The following is an 18,208-nucleotide window of genomic DNA, read 5'->3' as shown; positions in this document are numbered from 1 at the left end:
CGTATGTCCTACTTATACTAGCCAAGCCCCCCCCCCCCCCATACACACACACTTCGGAATAACCTTGTATACCATGTGACACGCCTAGCCATGCCGTTGGTCGTGTCTTGTATAATTGGCATAATTAATTCGTAGAATTTATGTCCAGAAAACCTACAATGGATGTAGGATTGTGATCCACATACAATATAGGGGTAAATGTCACTAAAATAAATAACGCCACTTGTAGATGAGCGAAGTTAGTTCGGAATATGCATGGAGGTAAAAAGAGAAAGGACGATAAGACAAAGGGAATTATGGGATTAAACTTGACTAAAACAAAAGAAGTTTAGGAGGATTATTTTGGCTGTGACTCCTTCTCTTTTTACCTCCATGGAATATGTTATAAGGTTTATATTAAAATTCAGCCAGCCAATCAGATCGCTAAGTCTCAAAACTTTATTCGTCATGCTGTTAATGTCATGATGCGCATGCGTATTGTTTCATTCATGTAAAAAGATGCTGAGTAACATATATCTACAGCAAAACGAAATGCAAGAAAAACAATACTATGACAATAAATACACGTATACGGGTATGCCTACAATGAATTGATGAATAGCTTTGCATATCAACCACAGCAGCGCCACCACAATAATTGCATCAAACATGCTGTCTAAATCATATTTTTGTTTTTATACATCTATTGTTTTGTTTTTCATTTTCCGAACATGCACGGCACAGTTGATGTTGGGGAATGTAGGGTACACAAAAACTATCTGTAATAATAAAATATGTCACACGCAGCACTAAAAGTTTGATATTACAATATGATTTTCTTCTACGAATGCTTCAAGAGTTTGTCGTGTAGTCTGGTCGTGTTGCTAAGCGACGCACGACCAAAATCTGGGGAATGTTATAGCCTTGCTGAATGCTACTGCGTGTGCATTCGTTTTTGCCAACTAGCCACGCCAGACTCGTAATATCAGATTATTAAACTTGATTGTATTAGTCACGTTGTGGTGAAACTGGAGGAGCTGGTGTATTTGTCCGTGAAATTGTACCAGGAATGGGAGTTGCACATGTCATTGTTATGGTGGGGACGCCTAGTTCTGACTCGTTGGGTGGCCTATCACTGACAGTTGGTTTGCTATCTGAGTTGTTATTCGAATCTGACGAAGTTTTAACCACATTAGCGTTGTCGAACGGGACAACTGTTATGACGCTAATTGTGATATTGTTATCAACTTCTGTATTATTGTCTACTTTTTCTGATTCTGTCACACATTTCGGTCGGTTAGCTGTTTCCATTCTATTGATGTCGTCTCCCTCCTCCTCCTCGTCATCGTATTCTTCACCAGGAAGGTCAGGTGTATTTGTTGGTACGCGTGGCACACCCATCGGGATCCGTACCTCCATTTTGTGATGCTCGATTGATTTCGACTCGTCGCCACTACTGTTAAGCTTTTCCTTTGTATCGTTTTTCTTGATTTCCTCACCTTTTATTTCGAGAATCAAGTCCTCGTTCGCCCGCGACGTCTCTCCGCTCTTAGTGTATTCAATCTGTTGGTCAGTTCTGCTCTCGGACTGCTCATTGCGATGTGCATTCTCTTTCTCCACCACATCAATGTCCCCGAGTGTAATGTTTCTTTTCGACGACCTTGCAGAGCTACATGTACTTTTTCGAGACTCCGTCAATTCCCCTCGCTTTTCATGGTTCCTGTCTCCGAAGATAGGCTGGCATGGTATTCGGATCGGTGGTAAGACCCTGGCCTGAGTCGTTAAGTGTGAATCGCTGTACATTCCCTGCCCTTCCATTTTCATGCCTAATTGTCTTTCGAGTTTATAGTTTCTAACATGCCTGTCTTCGCGGTCGGCGGCAGGATGAACATGATGTCGATGTAAATACTCCAAGTTTGGTTTCCACGTTTTAACATCCAATTCCTGGGTTCGATTGTTCCATTTTTGCTGCCGCATTTTATCCTCATCTCTTTCTAGTAGAGGAAGAGGCGACGGTTTTTCGATGACAACAATGCTGGATGTTGGCCCGGTGATAATACGGTCACGATCTCTCCTCGGTGATATGAAAACAAACTTTCTGAAATGAAAAAATGCATATATTCATATAATAAGAGGATATTCATTACGATAAAAAAATATTGCCATACTTCAAGTTTAGGTCGTCCAAAAAACAAACAAAAATAAACGACGTTGTGGGGCAAAAACAGAAACTAATGTCACTTACCTTACCCGTGGGTTATTTTGAATCGCAAAAGGCGGTTCTGGTTGCCTATAACTCCTAAAAATGAACAGAATTGGATTCGTTATCACAATCTCAGACAACATTAAACACAAAGCTCAATGTTTAGCGTAACGCGAGAACATAGCTTAAAGCGCAGTGGTCGTCGCGCAGCGCGTGTTCGAATATCATGTAAATAAACAATGTATTTTACACGCGTTGTATACGTCGCTATGAGTCCCATATCGAACAGGACGCGGCGCGACGACTGCCGCCATTGTAATATGAATTTGGCAATATTTCTATCATGAATACATTACTTAGGTCCGATGGCTGAATGCAACTACAACTGCGCTATAGGTGATCGGTAAATTATCACTGAATGATACGTATTGTAGTCATGCATGTAGCACTCTGCTTACCGGATCATCATCGGAGTTTTGTCTTCCTCCGAAGGACGCCCTCTATAACGTCTATACCGATCGTCCAAATACCTATCTGTAATTTGGCGCCTGGCAATAATTTTATCGATAAGACTCTGCATAGGAATCATGTCAGCGAGTTGACTCCTTTTGCGTGGTCGGTGCCCATGCATGTTAGTCATGGACGTCCTAGTGGAATGACCGTCAATGCCACCATGAATCCGTTCCTTAACTGGAGAGCTCGTATCAATTAGAAGCCTATATGATAACAAAAACACATAATTTCTGTTAGAATTATTTGTATCCATTTTTAAATAATTGTAAACTGCCTGTGCTACGGAAAAGTTGAAATACCTCTCGTACTATTTACAGATTAATTCGAGGGGTGGGTCGTTACACTCGATATAGTCTCAGAAACTTACTACTCAGTATCCACGTGATTTAAACAGTTATTTTATAATTGGCATGTTTTCTATCAGTATACACTGGCCAAAAAACCGACAACGCGAGCAACCAATCAGCGTCCGCGTTGCCGCTAGTGATTTTTTGCATTAATGAAGCGAAGCCAAGCCACAGCGAGTGTTACTAGCCATTATTCCCCCCACCGAAAACTTAAAAGTGGTGGACTTGAAAGTGTCAACGTGTCGCTCCACAACACCCCTCTTTCCCGAGGTGTTTCCAACACTTAATATTTGTAAATATATTGATTCTTTTTCCATCACGATGACGTCATATATGCTCGTAGAACCCTAACTGAAGACACACTCAGCATAGAGGTTGTTGACATGTCATAGTTCAAAGGTCAGTGTAGTTTTAGCATAGTATCTGAAAATATTTCAACACTTACTCATCACTATGCTCCAGGTCCGGTACAGATTCCGAAAATTCGTATCGAGGTTCATATTTACGAGACCTTCTCACTTTGCCTGGTAGCATAACACCTACAAGAACAAATCACAGCAAATAGTACGAGCCATTAATAATTTAGATGGTTGTATTCTTCCTCGCTTCCTTATCTATGTCGCCCTCTCTGGACAATCGCGTAGTCCGACAAGTGGATTTAACCCAGCAGCAAGAATGAAGTTCAATGTACTATATGCTCAAAAACTAGAGTCATACGGGTAATTACCGCTATCAAAGAAAGAAATTCGAGCTTTTGTCGTACGTACTCGCTATTTTCAAATATTAGTATGATAACAAACTAGCTTTAAATGCATACTAGTATATTCAGCGCCTACGCTCGTGCTTCCAGTCATATCCACCCATGGGATCACGCTATGATATCGCGTTTAGAAAGCTTGATACTTCTTTACAATAACTAAAGATACGAGCCAACAGTCTAAACATCTTTGCGTGTTGATAAAACCACGTGATCAGTTATCTTTTTGCTTCAAAGTACGACCAACTCCTACTTCGGCGAGTCAATGATAGATTTATAAACTTACCAATTCCAGGGGCTTTCTCTGCTGCATTGCGTCCCTGCATCTTCAAAAGCAGTCGCTCTTTTGCTCTTCTTTTCTGTTTAAAATAAATGAATGTAATTTTAGCACAAAAAAATAGTGTATACTGTATTGTCGTAGAGCCCACGTAGCGCTCTGACGTCAAGATCGTGTAGACCCGTGATGTCGAAGATTAAAAATAGAGGGCTCCCAGCGGTACGTTGCAGGCGTGTGGCCAGAGAGACGACAAATCACGATAATGGTCACTAACACAACATGCACGCTTAATCGGTCTTCGTGGGAGAGCACACATCGTTAAATATCACTCCTTGCTGGTGGGCAGTTGTTTTTAACCCACGGAGCGTTGCAACGACCGCCGAATTTAACCTTTTACAAATATTTTCATAAAAAGCGGAGTACTATTAACCAGGTGGTGCTGCTTTTTTTTTTAGTGTATTGGCAATTCATGTGTCGATTAAACGCCCAAACACGCACGCATGGTAACGACTGGAGGTTTCGTAATAAGGCTGCCGACGTCCAAATCTGTCTTATTGCGATCTCATAGTACTTGATGCGTGCATGGTTTACTCCCTCGTTATAGACTTCGACATTCATTATATGAAACATACGATGAAAGTTCTCCGTAATCATTACACACTCGTGCACTATTGAACATAATGCTAACAGGGTATTAAACGAAAGGACGCATTTATGTTATGTGTTGGAACTTTATGATCTACGATGTAGAGTTTATGGGAGGTACTAGTCGGGGTGCATTTCATCACCGCGTCGCAGTGTTTATCTTTAAATATACGAGAATGATTTGAGAAATTTGCCGCTAGACTACATAGATCCGAGCTTTAAGTCAACTCTTCACCTCTCGCCTAACACAACGGGGTTAGTAAATGCAGTGATAATTCTTCAATTTACACTACTCTAATAGAAAGTAAGAGATTCGACTTAATGATGGGTCACTATGTCCCATCACATCGTTTTACTATAAGGTTAAACTTACAAGGTTCTGTTAATAAAAGAAAATAATAGTGCTTCAGTAAATAACTCGATGTTGGTGAATATATGCCATTCCTATGCATGTGGTGACATAAGTGTGTGTTTGTTTGTGGTCAGTGCTTAACCTCCATAAAATGTGGTCACGGGAAATGAAAATCTATAACGTTCCTTGATGTGTTTTTTTATCTTGTATATTTCCCTATACTTGACAGCACGTGATAACATGTACACACCTAACACGTGACTACGCAAAACATGTTTGAAATTGACTCACGTTATTCTGTTTATTCTGCCTTTTTTGTTTAAACGCGTAGTTGTAAAACATCATTCGTCGTAAAAAAAATAGTTATCATTTCTATCTATACCTTAAGCGATGTATTCTGGGTGATAGTAACTATTATTGTATATGGTTTGATTCATGTTTTGGACTATGTTTAAATCTATAGTAAATCTATACCAGAGCTCGGGAATATTGATGAAACTTAGATCTATTGTGATATGCGACGAAGATCTCGCGTCAATCGAACGAATTCTTAATCAAATGTCAAATAACAAGTGAACGCTTGAAAATGTTGTACCACCGTTTTCAAAAACGCAAGTAATGACACGCTTTGCAAGTATACAAAGGTATCAGCAAAAACAGCCCGTGGCAAAAACTAACCAGTTCTTTTCAGTAATCTACGTTCGTCTTGCGATTTCTGGTCAATTCACATCTCGCGTGACTTTGTACTTTTCACCCTTTGTATACAATTGTAAATCTTTGTTTTTATCACTCCGTCGAATTCATTACATGGAATTAAAAACTTCAAAATTACACTATCGATGCTATTAAATTAAGTTGTAAAACTTGTAATAGTAATGTTTTATTTAAACACTCAAAAAATTAGTCAGTACAGACGGCAATTATAATAGTTGTATGGTTGTTCATTGGTTCGGATGAAAGTATGTCGTTACGACCTCTGTTTGATGGCACAAAGATGCCGAGAAAAGTCTGTTAATTTTAACTCATCTAATCTGTTGTGAGATAATGATAGCGCAAAATAGAATACGCCTCCTGCCGAGAAAAGTCATTAAATATAGTAGTTGCATAACACGAAACGGTTATCTCATTCTATATTTTATTTTGTGTCATCATTATCTCACAACAGTTGTGATGGGTTAAAATAAACAGAGGTCGTAACGACATACTTTCATCCGAACCAATGAACAACCATTATAATTTTCGCCTGTACAGTTTTGTATATATATATATTATCCCGCACTATATAACATAATAATGAATGCATGTGGTGGTTTCCTCGAGTGATACTTGTTTTGTTAACATGCCGAGCAAATCGGAGATGGGAATTTCCTCTGCCAAACTTGTGTGTATGTTGTGCCTATGATAGGATTTTGCGGACACGCTTACATGGGCGTTACACACATACATGATACGGTATGTGCCAATACGCCATCAAGTGATCTCTGCGTGGGGAGTAAAAATAATAAATCATCTCTAGTGGTATTACGATGCCCGTCTAACGCGACGCTACCCAGTAGCTAACAACACGGGAACGTGAACGAGTAAGATTAGAGTTAATTACTCGACATTTTGTTTTTTGGTATTACACATTTTGTGAATTTTCTCTACAAACACATGTAACAATCTTTTTTTTAATGTAGAATAAACGTTCGTCAAAAAATTGTGGGCAAAACATACCTAAACTAACCTTTTACATTTTTAAACTAAAAGCGCGGCATCCCCAAAAGTGAAATTTACAACAATTATATATATATGTGTGTGTATAATCATAACATAATATAGCGTCAATAGTCCCAAATCGCGTGAATTTATATTTTTTGATTAGATGTCAATACAAAAATGCGAAATAAATCGCCGCTTTCAAATAATAGTACGCCATGTTTGTGACGGTGGTGCTCGAACTGCGCATGGTCGGGTCACTTTGTTTAGGCTCAGACTAGTAATACAAGTCTGAGGTTTAGGTATTCAAAACGTGAGATGTCTGCGGTATTCAATTCAAATAAATAATAAATCAGACAGACACAATCGAACTCGATCAATAGATAATAGTATATAAATAGTGAGGTGACGACATGACGCGTTTTTAAAAAAGAAGGGTAAAGTCGTAAAGACTGTAGTCTCAATGAGGTAGCTGGTTATAAAAGAGATGGCGTACTCCACCGTCGCTGTTTACTGTTGTGCCAGTTGAGTCGCCCTGGCATAAATAAACAAACATTGCTACTCGATATGTATTGATACAGGTGAGGTGATATAGGCAGTCACGGATTGGGTCGATCAATAAAGCAGTGCCCTTGGTGCTGAGTAAGGGTGCCTGGTAGATTTGCATGTGTGCCCGCTGGCTAAACTGTTTTCGTATTGTGCATCTGTGCATAGCAGTATTGAGAGGCCGAGATTCAAGCAAGCAAAATAACTACATATTGTGTTCACTAAGTTTTTCGAAAGACCCCTTTTCGAAAGGACTTGTAGACAAATACAATCGTATATGCAACCAAACACTAATGGTAACTTTAGAATATACTGTGGAATACAGTATTTTCGCTGGAATTAATTTTCGCTGAAAAGGCTTTCTGGGCGTTTTGCTTGGAATTTATTTTCACTGATTTTTGATTAGTTTAATGTGAAATATAGGGGAAAAAAGTATATTCGCTGGATTTTATTTTCACGGAATCACCCCTTCAGCGAAAATAAAGTATTCTACAGTACTAGCTACCCGGTATTCCTACCTAGTCTACAACCACGTCCGTTTATTTGAAAAAAAAATGCGAATTTTCTTTAATTGATTTATTTGTGTCCGGTATAGCATGTTGGTATACATCCTAATTAATTAGGATTCATGACACACACAAGTTATTGATTTGATAAAACACTGAACGCGCATGCGCAAAGCTGACGTACTGGTAACATTACCTGCAAACCCAAACAAGAACAGTAAAATAAATACACTCGCAGTTTGTATTGTTCATTTCAAATGCGAAGACAGCAAATGTAATACCGATTGGTAAAACTGAATTTATTTAAACACAGTTTTTATTAATAGGTGAGTCCATGAACACCCGGTCGTTCCCGAAGCCAGCGGACATCTTCCAAATTAAGGACATGAGTGACATAATTAACGTCGTTTATTGATTATGGGTGAACCGTTCCTCATCAACGTTTGGTTTGTTTTGTATAGTAAAACATGAACGTTTTTTTCTTGGAAAAATTCTTTTTTTAAAAAAAAATGCAAAATATTACACTTTTGGAACTTGTTCATGGTTTATTTGCATTATTTCCATTTAAATAAATACGAATCATCATAATTGACCAATGAATCGTGACAACTAGTACCCGTATAAGTACCTATCTTAAAACCACTTAGTTATTACAAATAATCTTTCACTACAGGTAACCAAAAAAATCGTCTCAGGCTGATCAAACTGTTTCACCGTAGGAACCAATCGTAAATTGCTGAAAATAGACATCATTTTCATGGATGTCTGCCCTATTTGTTGTGTACTAGTAGTTCAGTGACTATTTGTCTTCGGCTATTTATTGAAAACGGTATAAAAACACGTAATAATGGATGTAAAATCAGGGAACTCTCTCTGATGCTTGGTTTTAATGAACACCTTCGGCTAATCCAATACAGTATCGACCTTTAGCGATATGGTCGTTATTGAGACCGACTTCAGCGTAAAACTTGACAGATGTCTTTTTTTCTTGTTGTCACATTTCACGCAATAGATTAGGTTGTGGTCGATCTGTGGCTATGACGAAACAACACAGGGCGCACTGTTTTAATCGCAAATGCCCGGGGCGTGTATCTCTGGACAATTGATAAATGAACTTTCATGCCGTGCAGCGCACGTACGAATTTCGTGTTTGCATATAATGTATTTTACATACTAGTACGTCGCATGGGACCAACGTCCAACGCATCGTAACGACCACCGTCCCTTCATACGAGTAAGTTGTGATTTTGGCAGTTGTCGCACTGCGCATGTGCGACATTTGTGTTGATAAACATGATTGATTTGCCCACAATCCAATGCGACTCGCACTAATTACCGCCGGGGACTCCTTCGATTCACCTAAAAATACCTAATTAAAGCTTGGTATTTTCTCAGTTTGTACTCGTTGATCTGCAATATAAGGATATTGACTATTATTTTCGAGAAATTGATGGTTGTATTTTAATGGAAAGTCGCCATTTTGACACTATTATAATGCTTTTACCATAGGTTCCTATGGCAGAGATATTATGCAATATCTCAAAATCTAACCTGGTGACATGGACTTGAATAAACATATATTGTTAATGATTGAGTACTTTATGTTGTTCTGAATTGTTTCAAAAATCTGGGTTTTAAAAAGTGTAAACAAAAATAGTTTTCTTTAAGAATGTTTTCTATGGAATTGTCTTAAAAATATCGATTTTCAAGAAATACAAGTTTCTCAAAACACGCAAAATAGCGTTATTTCATTGTACCATGGGACATTAGCTTCATGATTGTACACAATAAATTAATGAAAATTGTCATGCAATTTATGACCAATTTTGTCAAAAATTATGAGTATGCTTGGACCTTAAGCTACATTGCGCTAGGAATTATGTTGCGATACTAGTATGTTTCCATCATCTTCAAGCTTAGGGGTTCCGAACCCCGTTTGAGAAGTTGAGAAAGGTGGGTTTTCGAAAACAAATTGTCATGGGTGATTAGAATATGTTAACAATTTCCAAGATGACTGGCAAATATATTAGGGGAAGTGGATACAATAATTGTCGGTAGGCATATGTAAATACAACTAAGAAGAACAATTTTCCAACCGCCCAGAGACCAAATAATAAACCGATGAAAGCTGCTAAGATCGATAATTATAATATATTGAGATAGTAGTAAGTAATCGTAGTCATTGGTAATTACTCAATATAACCAGACGTTTTCGACAAACTATACTTTCTCAATGATACGAAGTCTGGTTATATTGAATTATTACCAATGACTACGATTACCTACTACCATGTGTTAGGGGATGTCAAATAGTGCGTTCCGTCGTTATGACACTAATGTTATTAATTATACTACTGAAATGAAGCAGTGTATCAGAACTGTAAATCCAGTCCTAATACTACGCCTCCTCTGTGTTATTTATTTCCAGAGTCATGTCATTAGCCCTCGTTATTGATGCTCTTCATATCTATATATACATCAAGCATTCAGACCGACCTCTAAACAGACGTAATAACATGGTTTGTGTGAAGGCTGGACAAAGGCCTCATATAGATACAGGTTATTCTTCCAGTACGGCGAGGACAGGTAACTCGCGGCCATTGTACCATGCCCTCACAAAGAATAGTCTTTTAATAAACAAAGTTGCAGGTTTTCCTTTCAATCACAATGAAGTTATAAAAGACCCGTGAGTCGTAGGTAACCCTTTGAAGTGTAACATTAGGTGTTTTAGCTACGTGCAGGTATTCGCTACTGTTTTTTACATATTGTACTAGACTGCACTGCACTGCTCTGCACTACCATGCATTGCACTGCACTGAACTGCACTGCACTGCACTACTATACACGACACTACACGACATTACATTACACTACACTACTAACACTACACTACACTACACTACACTACACTACACTACACTACACTACACTACACTATGCCACACTACACTACGCCACACTACACTACGCCACACTACACTACACTACACTACACTACACTACACTACACTACACTACACTACACTACACTACACTACACTACACTACACTACACTACACTACACTACACTACACTACACTACACTACACCACACCACACCACACCACACTACACTACACTACACTACACTACACTACACTACACTACACTACACTACACTACACTACACCACACTATGCCACATTACACTACGCCACACTACACTACGCCACACTACACTACACTACACTACACTACACTACACTACACTACACTACACTACACTACACTACACTACACTACACTACACTACACTACACTACACCACACCACACTACACTACACTACACTACACTACACTACACTACACTACACTACACTACACTACACTACACTACACTACACTACACTACACTACACTACAATACTTGTGTTATATTACCGGTATCACATGATGTCGCGCTATGGTACGTCGTGTTATGGTATGTCACGTTATGTTACGGCACGTCACGTCACGTCGCGCCACGTGAAGTCGTCATATCTCCATGTCTACATTACGTCAATTCGTGGTCTATTGAGTAATTATGTGTTTATTATAATGAAATAGTTGCTTGCTTATTACCCGGGATAATCGAGTCGACACATTCAGGACATTATTAGTAAAGTGGCGGTGTTGTTTTCATGTCATGTTAGATTTCTATACTTTTGTTACACATCACTAATAGTACATGTACCTACCTTATCAGAATGAGCCTGCGTGCTGGTTTCTTTCATACTTTTATGTTTGTACATTGTTCTTATTTGTGTTTGTTGAGGTAACAAGAGTCAATCATGGCCGACAGGACTGTCAATGCCGGGAACCTGAAGGATTAGAATACACTATTTAGTAAAAAATCTCACAATCTGGCCATTCTCTTTATATATATTGCGCAATGTTTTTGTAATCACTACAGAAATATTCTACTATGTACTGTTTTTTTTTAGAACACCGATATCGCCTTTGTAACGCCGGTGCTTTTCAGATGAAATGGAATAAGTCAACATACACCAACGTTTCTGTCACAATTACAATCCATTGCCAGAGATCACCACAGAGTTGTCATGGGTACGCCGACGCGTCTAATCCTTAATTAGTATTCTTAAATTTGCCCACAGGAAGTTGAGTGCGACCATTTAAAAGTATTATAGAAGTGTTCTGCCAAATGGGGCCCGTTAATGAGCCATAGGGTCTAGAAAGGATCTACTGGGTATACATTAAACACCTGTGGTTGATAATAGTCTTTAAAAATCACCAAAAACCGTTCTTCCACATCGCTATTTTTAGTTTTTTTCAAGGTCTGTCTTTTGTACAAATAAAACTAACTTCACTTTGAATATCAGCCAACACATAACATGTCCGATCAGCTAATTTTGTAAAACAATTTCTATCATACACAGCTCGCACGGATACATGGATAAATTGACTCACTTTTGCCCCACACACACACACACTGAAAAACAAAAAGGCTACCTAGTTGCCATAAAAACGAAACATCTTTACTTGGATTTCTTTCAGAGTCGCATAAGATAATATGCGTCTGTCAAAATATTCGTATATATAAATGAAAGAAATGTGTATTCAGCAACGCGCTCAGCGGTGACATTTAAAGAGTGGTGGTCGTCGTCGCATCGGGTCCTGTTCCGTAGACTCATATCGACGTATACATCTCGTGTAAACTACATTGTTTGTTTAATTAAAATTCAACACGCGCTGTGCGACGACCACTGTGGACTGTGGAGTTGCCCAAGTTTTACTAACAGGCAGACCACTCACGCCGCTGTGGCTATTCACAGCAAATAAAAACCTGATAGCGTCGTTCTTGGTTGATTCGACTGTAATTGTACTGTCCCATATAGCAAACGTTTCGAGGCGTTATATGTAATTTAATTGTGAACAAGTCGAGAAAACCGTAAAAACAAATAAAATGTTCCCGTTCGTAAAACTTGCAGAACAATAAAACGTAAACAAAGGTTGTATTCTATGACGGGGCAGCTACTAAAACATAAGCCATTGAACGATAACTGTGCCTGTATCGTCATATAATAAACCCGAACGACATTAGCATATCACAACAGCCTAGTTGAAATAAAATTCTTCTTTTTTGCAGATCGATTCGTGCGCAAGCTTGTGTTAGCATCAATCCTGAGGTGAATTTCCGTAATTTCCGTAGCATATGTCATATGAGCACGAGTTTTGGTCGAACCCATTGCCGTATCAAATTAAGGATCGACACTAAGTCATTCTCCAGCAGTACATCATCACATATGGGGGTCTCTTCCGTCCCTAAGGAAATCAAAAACGTCCTTGTGTAAGTAGTGTATATTAGTATTGGATTTCCAAATCCACGCATCAAAATTTAAAGCTGTATACACGTGTTATATTGCAATCCCGTACACACGTTTGTTTGCACTGTTGTGGCAACGCGATTCTTCTAGCGTAATCGACGGTGTGAGCTGAAATATGCGAACAACCCCCCCCCCCCCTCCCTCCAATCCGTCATCATCATCTATCAAGTGACAGTCGTGCCGCGTGGAGGATTTTTCACATATGGTAGTTACGAAAATACATCAGTTTATTTAATGATTACTAACCATACGCGTGCCGCTGTTTCACACTGAGGGAAAACGACTTGATTTGACTTCGAGTTGGTCCGATCATTACAACGAAAACGACGAGAGTGACGTCATTCAAAGAATATATTAACAGTAGTTTTTTTTTTGTTTTTTTTTCAAATCATCTCGTCACATGTAAAATTAAACATCAAGCTGCCATGGATACTAAGCACTGGGCTTCTGATTGTGATCACTGTTCGATAACTGTATGAAACACATTCCTGTGCGCATACATACATTAAACCAATACATGGAGTATGTGAGCTTGTACGTGCCTTCCACTGAAACAGTAGCTCGCATAGTACAGAGGGATTTCTCAGGCGAACGTTCCACAGCCGAAGACAGCATAGCGTGTCTATTGCATATACGCCTCGAGTCTGGAGACGCTTGTAAAGTACATGTTATCTATATTGTATTCTGGCATCTGTGATCGCTTACTAATTTCTGACGTTTTATTGGAATAACTATGCGAAGCGTCAACCACGATTGACACAGTCACAGTTCACATGCGGTAGCCAACCACAGTTGTTGACACAGTCACACTTTTCATGCGCTAGCTACGAAAATACAACTGTTTATTTAATGATTATAATAATAATAATAATAATAATATAAGTCTGCGCTTAACAAAGAATTAACACTTCAAAATACTGTGGTCGCTATTTTGCGAAGTATACGTTTCATGTGGGTATAACCCCCCACATAACATTGCATAATTATTTTCTAATTTTATCTATATATTCTCTATATATAAAAATAGCTTTCTCACGGGGGAAATACCCCACTCTAATTGATAAGGAAGTTTTCAGGTATCCATTATACAGATTCAGGGTCTCTACTAGTCAAAGATTACGCATTCAAAGGCGGGGGGACTATTACTAGGGACGATTGTGCCTTATCAGCCGCTGCTAGTGAAAGCCGAATAATGTTCACATTCTGTGAATAATCGGTGATACGCGTACTATCTTGAGAATAGGGTGACTGTGTTATACTGGGCCGTTCAAATGGGACAGTGCAACACTTAATACATAGTGCTTACAATTGTGTCATACATAATATACTAAACTCTCGGGGAGAAACCGTCATGTCCACGGAAACAGGAATTTGGTTCAGTTTGTTTGATTAACTTTTTCCATTTCCCCACACGCTTCTTATGATCATTACAAAACTGTGAACTAGCGGGAAGCTAAACAAATAATATTCGTTTAAATTCATGTCTTAGAATAAAAAAGCAGCGGATCCAGAGGTCAGTTCCATGTCGAAAATGGTTCCATACATACTCGCAAATGACAATTAGCCAACACATTCTTGGCCGAACTGGTTCAGAAATCCCCGGCAACTGCGCAAATATAACGTGGAGGAAATGTAGTGCGCAAGTTGTATTCCTACTCAGTGCTCATTGCGCGTGCATATCGAGCGTAACATTGGTAGAAAACATCCTATTTGACTATTTTTATTAACATTCATCTACACTTAGCTTCATCTAAGTACTGTATTTTTTTAAAATAATATTTTTTCCTTGAAGATTAAAAAACGCGATATAGCTACGATATACCTACGATATTAGTGATCTAGTTAGTTAATGATAAAGATATTCTTTGAACGTCTGGTATAAAATGGGTCCACGTTACACTGAGCAATAACAACTATACTTGTTCCCCTGACCTTTGTATAATTATCTGACCTATGTAACAAGAATCACTGGCAGTTTTCGCGTATCGGTTATTCGAGTCCTTACACGAATTTTAAGCATAGTTCAGTATAAGCTAGTACTTGGGTGATACAAGGTATATATTTCCAGAGAACTTTATTTTGAATTATGTGTGAACTAAACACGGAATGGGATATTTAATATATGGGCCAAAGGGTCGATAAAATTCACGAAATAATACGATTTCGGATACTATTCGATAAAATCATACAATGGGACAGGTTAAGCGATTCCATGGTAATATGTTGAATGTGTTCCGTTTTTTATTGAGAAAAGTTTATATTGATCAACACAGAAATATTGTTTTTTTTTTTACTTTCATAATGGAACTTCGTATCATAAAATGCTCCCAGGAAAACCCGGAATACATCTATTGGAAAAAAAAATGTATAAATATATACCGCCAGATGGGATCTTTTCTGAACCAAAGTCACTCAAATATACGAGTCCAGAAAAAGGTCCACAATTTCAGCATACATGATAAAATCATACATATAAAAACACGAATAAAAACGCCAAGGAGCGATATTCAACCCATACAAACGGCTTAAAATACACAACATCATACATTAACAAAGCTGTATACACTTTAATTCGCAAAATTGGCTAAAAGAGGATTCTAATTACGAAAACTGACTGGGAAAAGGGTTTTAGGATTGCAATTAAAGGACCACACCACGTGGCTAGGATACGACAGTTTATTTTATAAGGTATAATGACGTAGCTCGTGAAACACATACTGTCACAATTATATATGTAGTTACAGAAGTCCAAATGTTGACTTTTTTAGTTACAATACAGTCACATGTTTTGTATGCGCCTGGACGTGGTACGTATGTTATTTGTCCGTTCAATTTTAAAGGCAAGTGACATGTCAACGGTACATTTATTTGAAACATAAATTGCCTAAATTATACCATAGAAGCTGTTTTACGTCTGCCGCAGATCGTCTGCTATCTGTAGTAGTACAAACCAAACTAGGGGAACAGTGGCCAAACAAGTCGCATGTTGGTCAAATAAACACTCTAGGGGAATTACTATAGGCACAAGTGAGCCGGGGAAAACAAGAATTGTGTTACAAATTCATTTGATCTTCACCGGGGCGTGTACATTGAGCATGAAACGACTGCCAAAATACAATGTACGAAAACAACCTTTCTTTCCTAGGGAGGAAAATCACAGCATTGGGAGGGGAAGTTTATGGTGATTGGGTACACATACGATACTGTTGTGTGTGGACACAATTACACTATAACAACGATGCCCATGACAATGGGGTTACGTGGGTCTCAAGGCCATTGAGGTGGGATTGTGAAGCCTAATGGGAGTTCAGGTATTGGGCATTATTCATCATGATGAGATCAAGTTGAAAACAACAAATCTTCAAACTTGACTTGAAGACTAATTGTCCTGAATCGGCGACCATTACTGGTAACTAACCCATGCAGGTACATGGGAGAAGTTGTATTGTGATTAGTGACTAACTTTGCGTGGTTGATGCTCCTTTAACAACTGACAATTAATAATACACTATCTGGGCACAGTAAATGAATTGTATAATGCCCTAGGTGAAAGTTCCGTGGTTAATTAACATTTTACGCCCACAGATTAGAACACGGGTGGTATTTCTAATTACATGGATAATGGTTATTGAATCGTTGTTTTTTACGGCAGGTCCCAGCCAACCACTGTCATAACCCCCGTGTTTGAGTTATCTGAGTTGCGCCCGTTGTCGGTTTTCAGTCGGGGTTTTAGCGCCGGACCACGCATCCTGACTGATCCCGCGTCATTAAAATGCGGCTGGGCACTGGCCATTAACCACCATCTGAACTCGAAATATTTAATACACGCGAACTGGTGCAATGGGTGTGAAATGCCTGTACTGTATGTACGTATAGCGAAAGATATATGAACTACAATGGCTACTCGTGCGTACAAAGCCAAGACGGTTGTTAGGGTACAAAGTTTACAGTCTCGATGGCTTACCTTCGGAAACGGTTACGTCCTTTGAGATCTGAACCACACGGTAACACACATGTGAACTTATACACGAACGTGGCTGTACACTTACACGTTAAATAAACTGAAATCCAAGTGCACACCTGTAATATAAACTCGTAATTTTGCACAGTAGTGCGTCACGCTCTGTGTGTGTGTCACCGATAGAGTGGCGTTATTAACCTGATTTGTGGGGCACTCACCTACTTGCCATTGTCTTGCGTCGGCGTTGTTATACCAAACACTTGTCGAATGATACGTATATCTACGTACATAGGTAGTACTGGAGTCTTCAGTAAGAGTCATACGCTAAACGCTAGCAACACCCGTTTCCAAGTTGCCGGTCTTGCAGACAATCTTCCTATGACAACAACAGTAGACGTTATCAAGTGTATCGCTATTCTGGCCTTTACGCGTGACTATTTAGACTTGCTGTGACGACTACCCTGGTATGCCAGTAGCATATACTACGTCGAAGCTAGTTATGTAGCTGAAATGATTCCATCTAAGTAATCAGGTCATGGGTCTTTTCTATTTTAATGCGTTTGTCTTGATTTCATTGGCTGCCTTTTGTCAATCTTAGTACGCTTTGTATATTGTCGAGACAGTGTAAAATACATCGAGGATCGTCGAGTGAACTTTTCTCACCGACCATTCCATTTACAAACGGGTGGTGGCGGCGTAGGTGGCGGCATACTTTAATAGGCAAGTGTCAGGTGGTGTATGTTTCCATGACAACCACTATTAATAGTTTCAGTCGTACTCAATAAGAGACAGATAGTAGCCGTCAAATAAAATAAAAGTTGGTGTACGTGTTCCTCATTTAGTTGTGTAAAACGCCAATGACTATAACCTCATGTTGAGTTTATTTATAACCGATACCAGGAGATTAGTCGGTTATTGTACCCGCGCCTTCGCGTTGGTCACGCTATTTGGCGATTACGACCTCTTTACAGAATTCCCTCGGAGAACATCTATCAAAAGCTTCGTCAGCATCTAGTGACGTTGACGAAAGAGGGCAATTTCTTCTATCACGATGAAGAC

At 38.9% G+C, this 18,208-nt stretch overlaps 1 protein-coding gene across 2 annotated transcripts; it reads right to left on the bottom strand.

Annotated features, from left to right (window-relative positions):
- Positions 1 to 418: 418 nt before the first annotated feature.
- LOC102800890 (uncharacterized) lies at positions 419 to 17,749 on the bottom strand. 2 transcript variants are annotated; one of them, XM_006820910.3, is made up of 7 exons: positions 17,368 to 17,749; positions 11,542 to 11,664; positions 4,086 to 4,158; positions 3,488 to 3,581; positions 2,641 to 2,898; positions 2,225 to 2,278; positions 419 to 2,077 (listed from the first exon to the last, which is right to left on the bottom strand). In XM_006820910.3, exons 2-7 carry the CDS (start codon positions 11,593 to 11,595, stop codon positions 988 to 990), a joined length of 1,623 nt encoding a protein of 540 aa, XP_006820973.1. In that variant the 5' UTR covers positions 11,596 to 11,664; positions 17,368 to 17,749; the 3' UTR covers positions 419 to 987. The 2 variants fall into 2 exon arrangements, with proteins under 2 accessions (XP_006820973.1, XP_085352961.1); XM_085496835.1 differs by lacking the exon at positions 17,368 to 17,749 and adding an exon at positions 17,153 to 17,338.
- Between the last annotated feature and the right edge of the window lie 459 nt (positions 17,750 to 18,208).

The sequence above is a fragment of the Saccoglossus kowalevskii genome, chromosome 3 (assembly GCF_978046115.1).
Source record: "Saccoglossus kowalevskii chromosome 3, keSacKowa6.1, whole genome shotgun sequence".
NCBI lineage: Eukaryota > Metazoa > Hemichordata > Enteropneusta > Harrimaniidae > Saccoglossus > Saccoglossus kowalevskii.
Note: the sequence above shows the minus strand (reverse complement) of the source record. Positions and strands in the feature narration are given on the sequence as shown.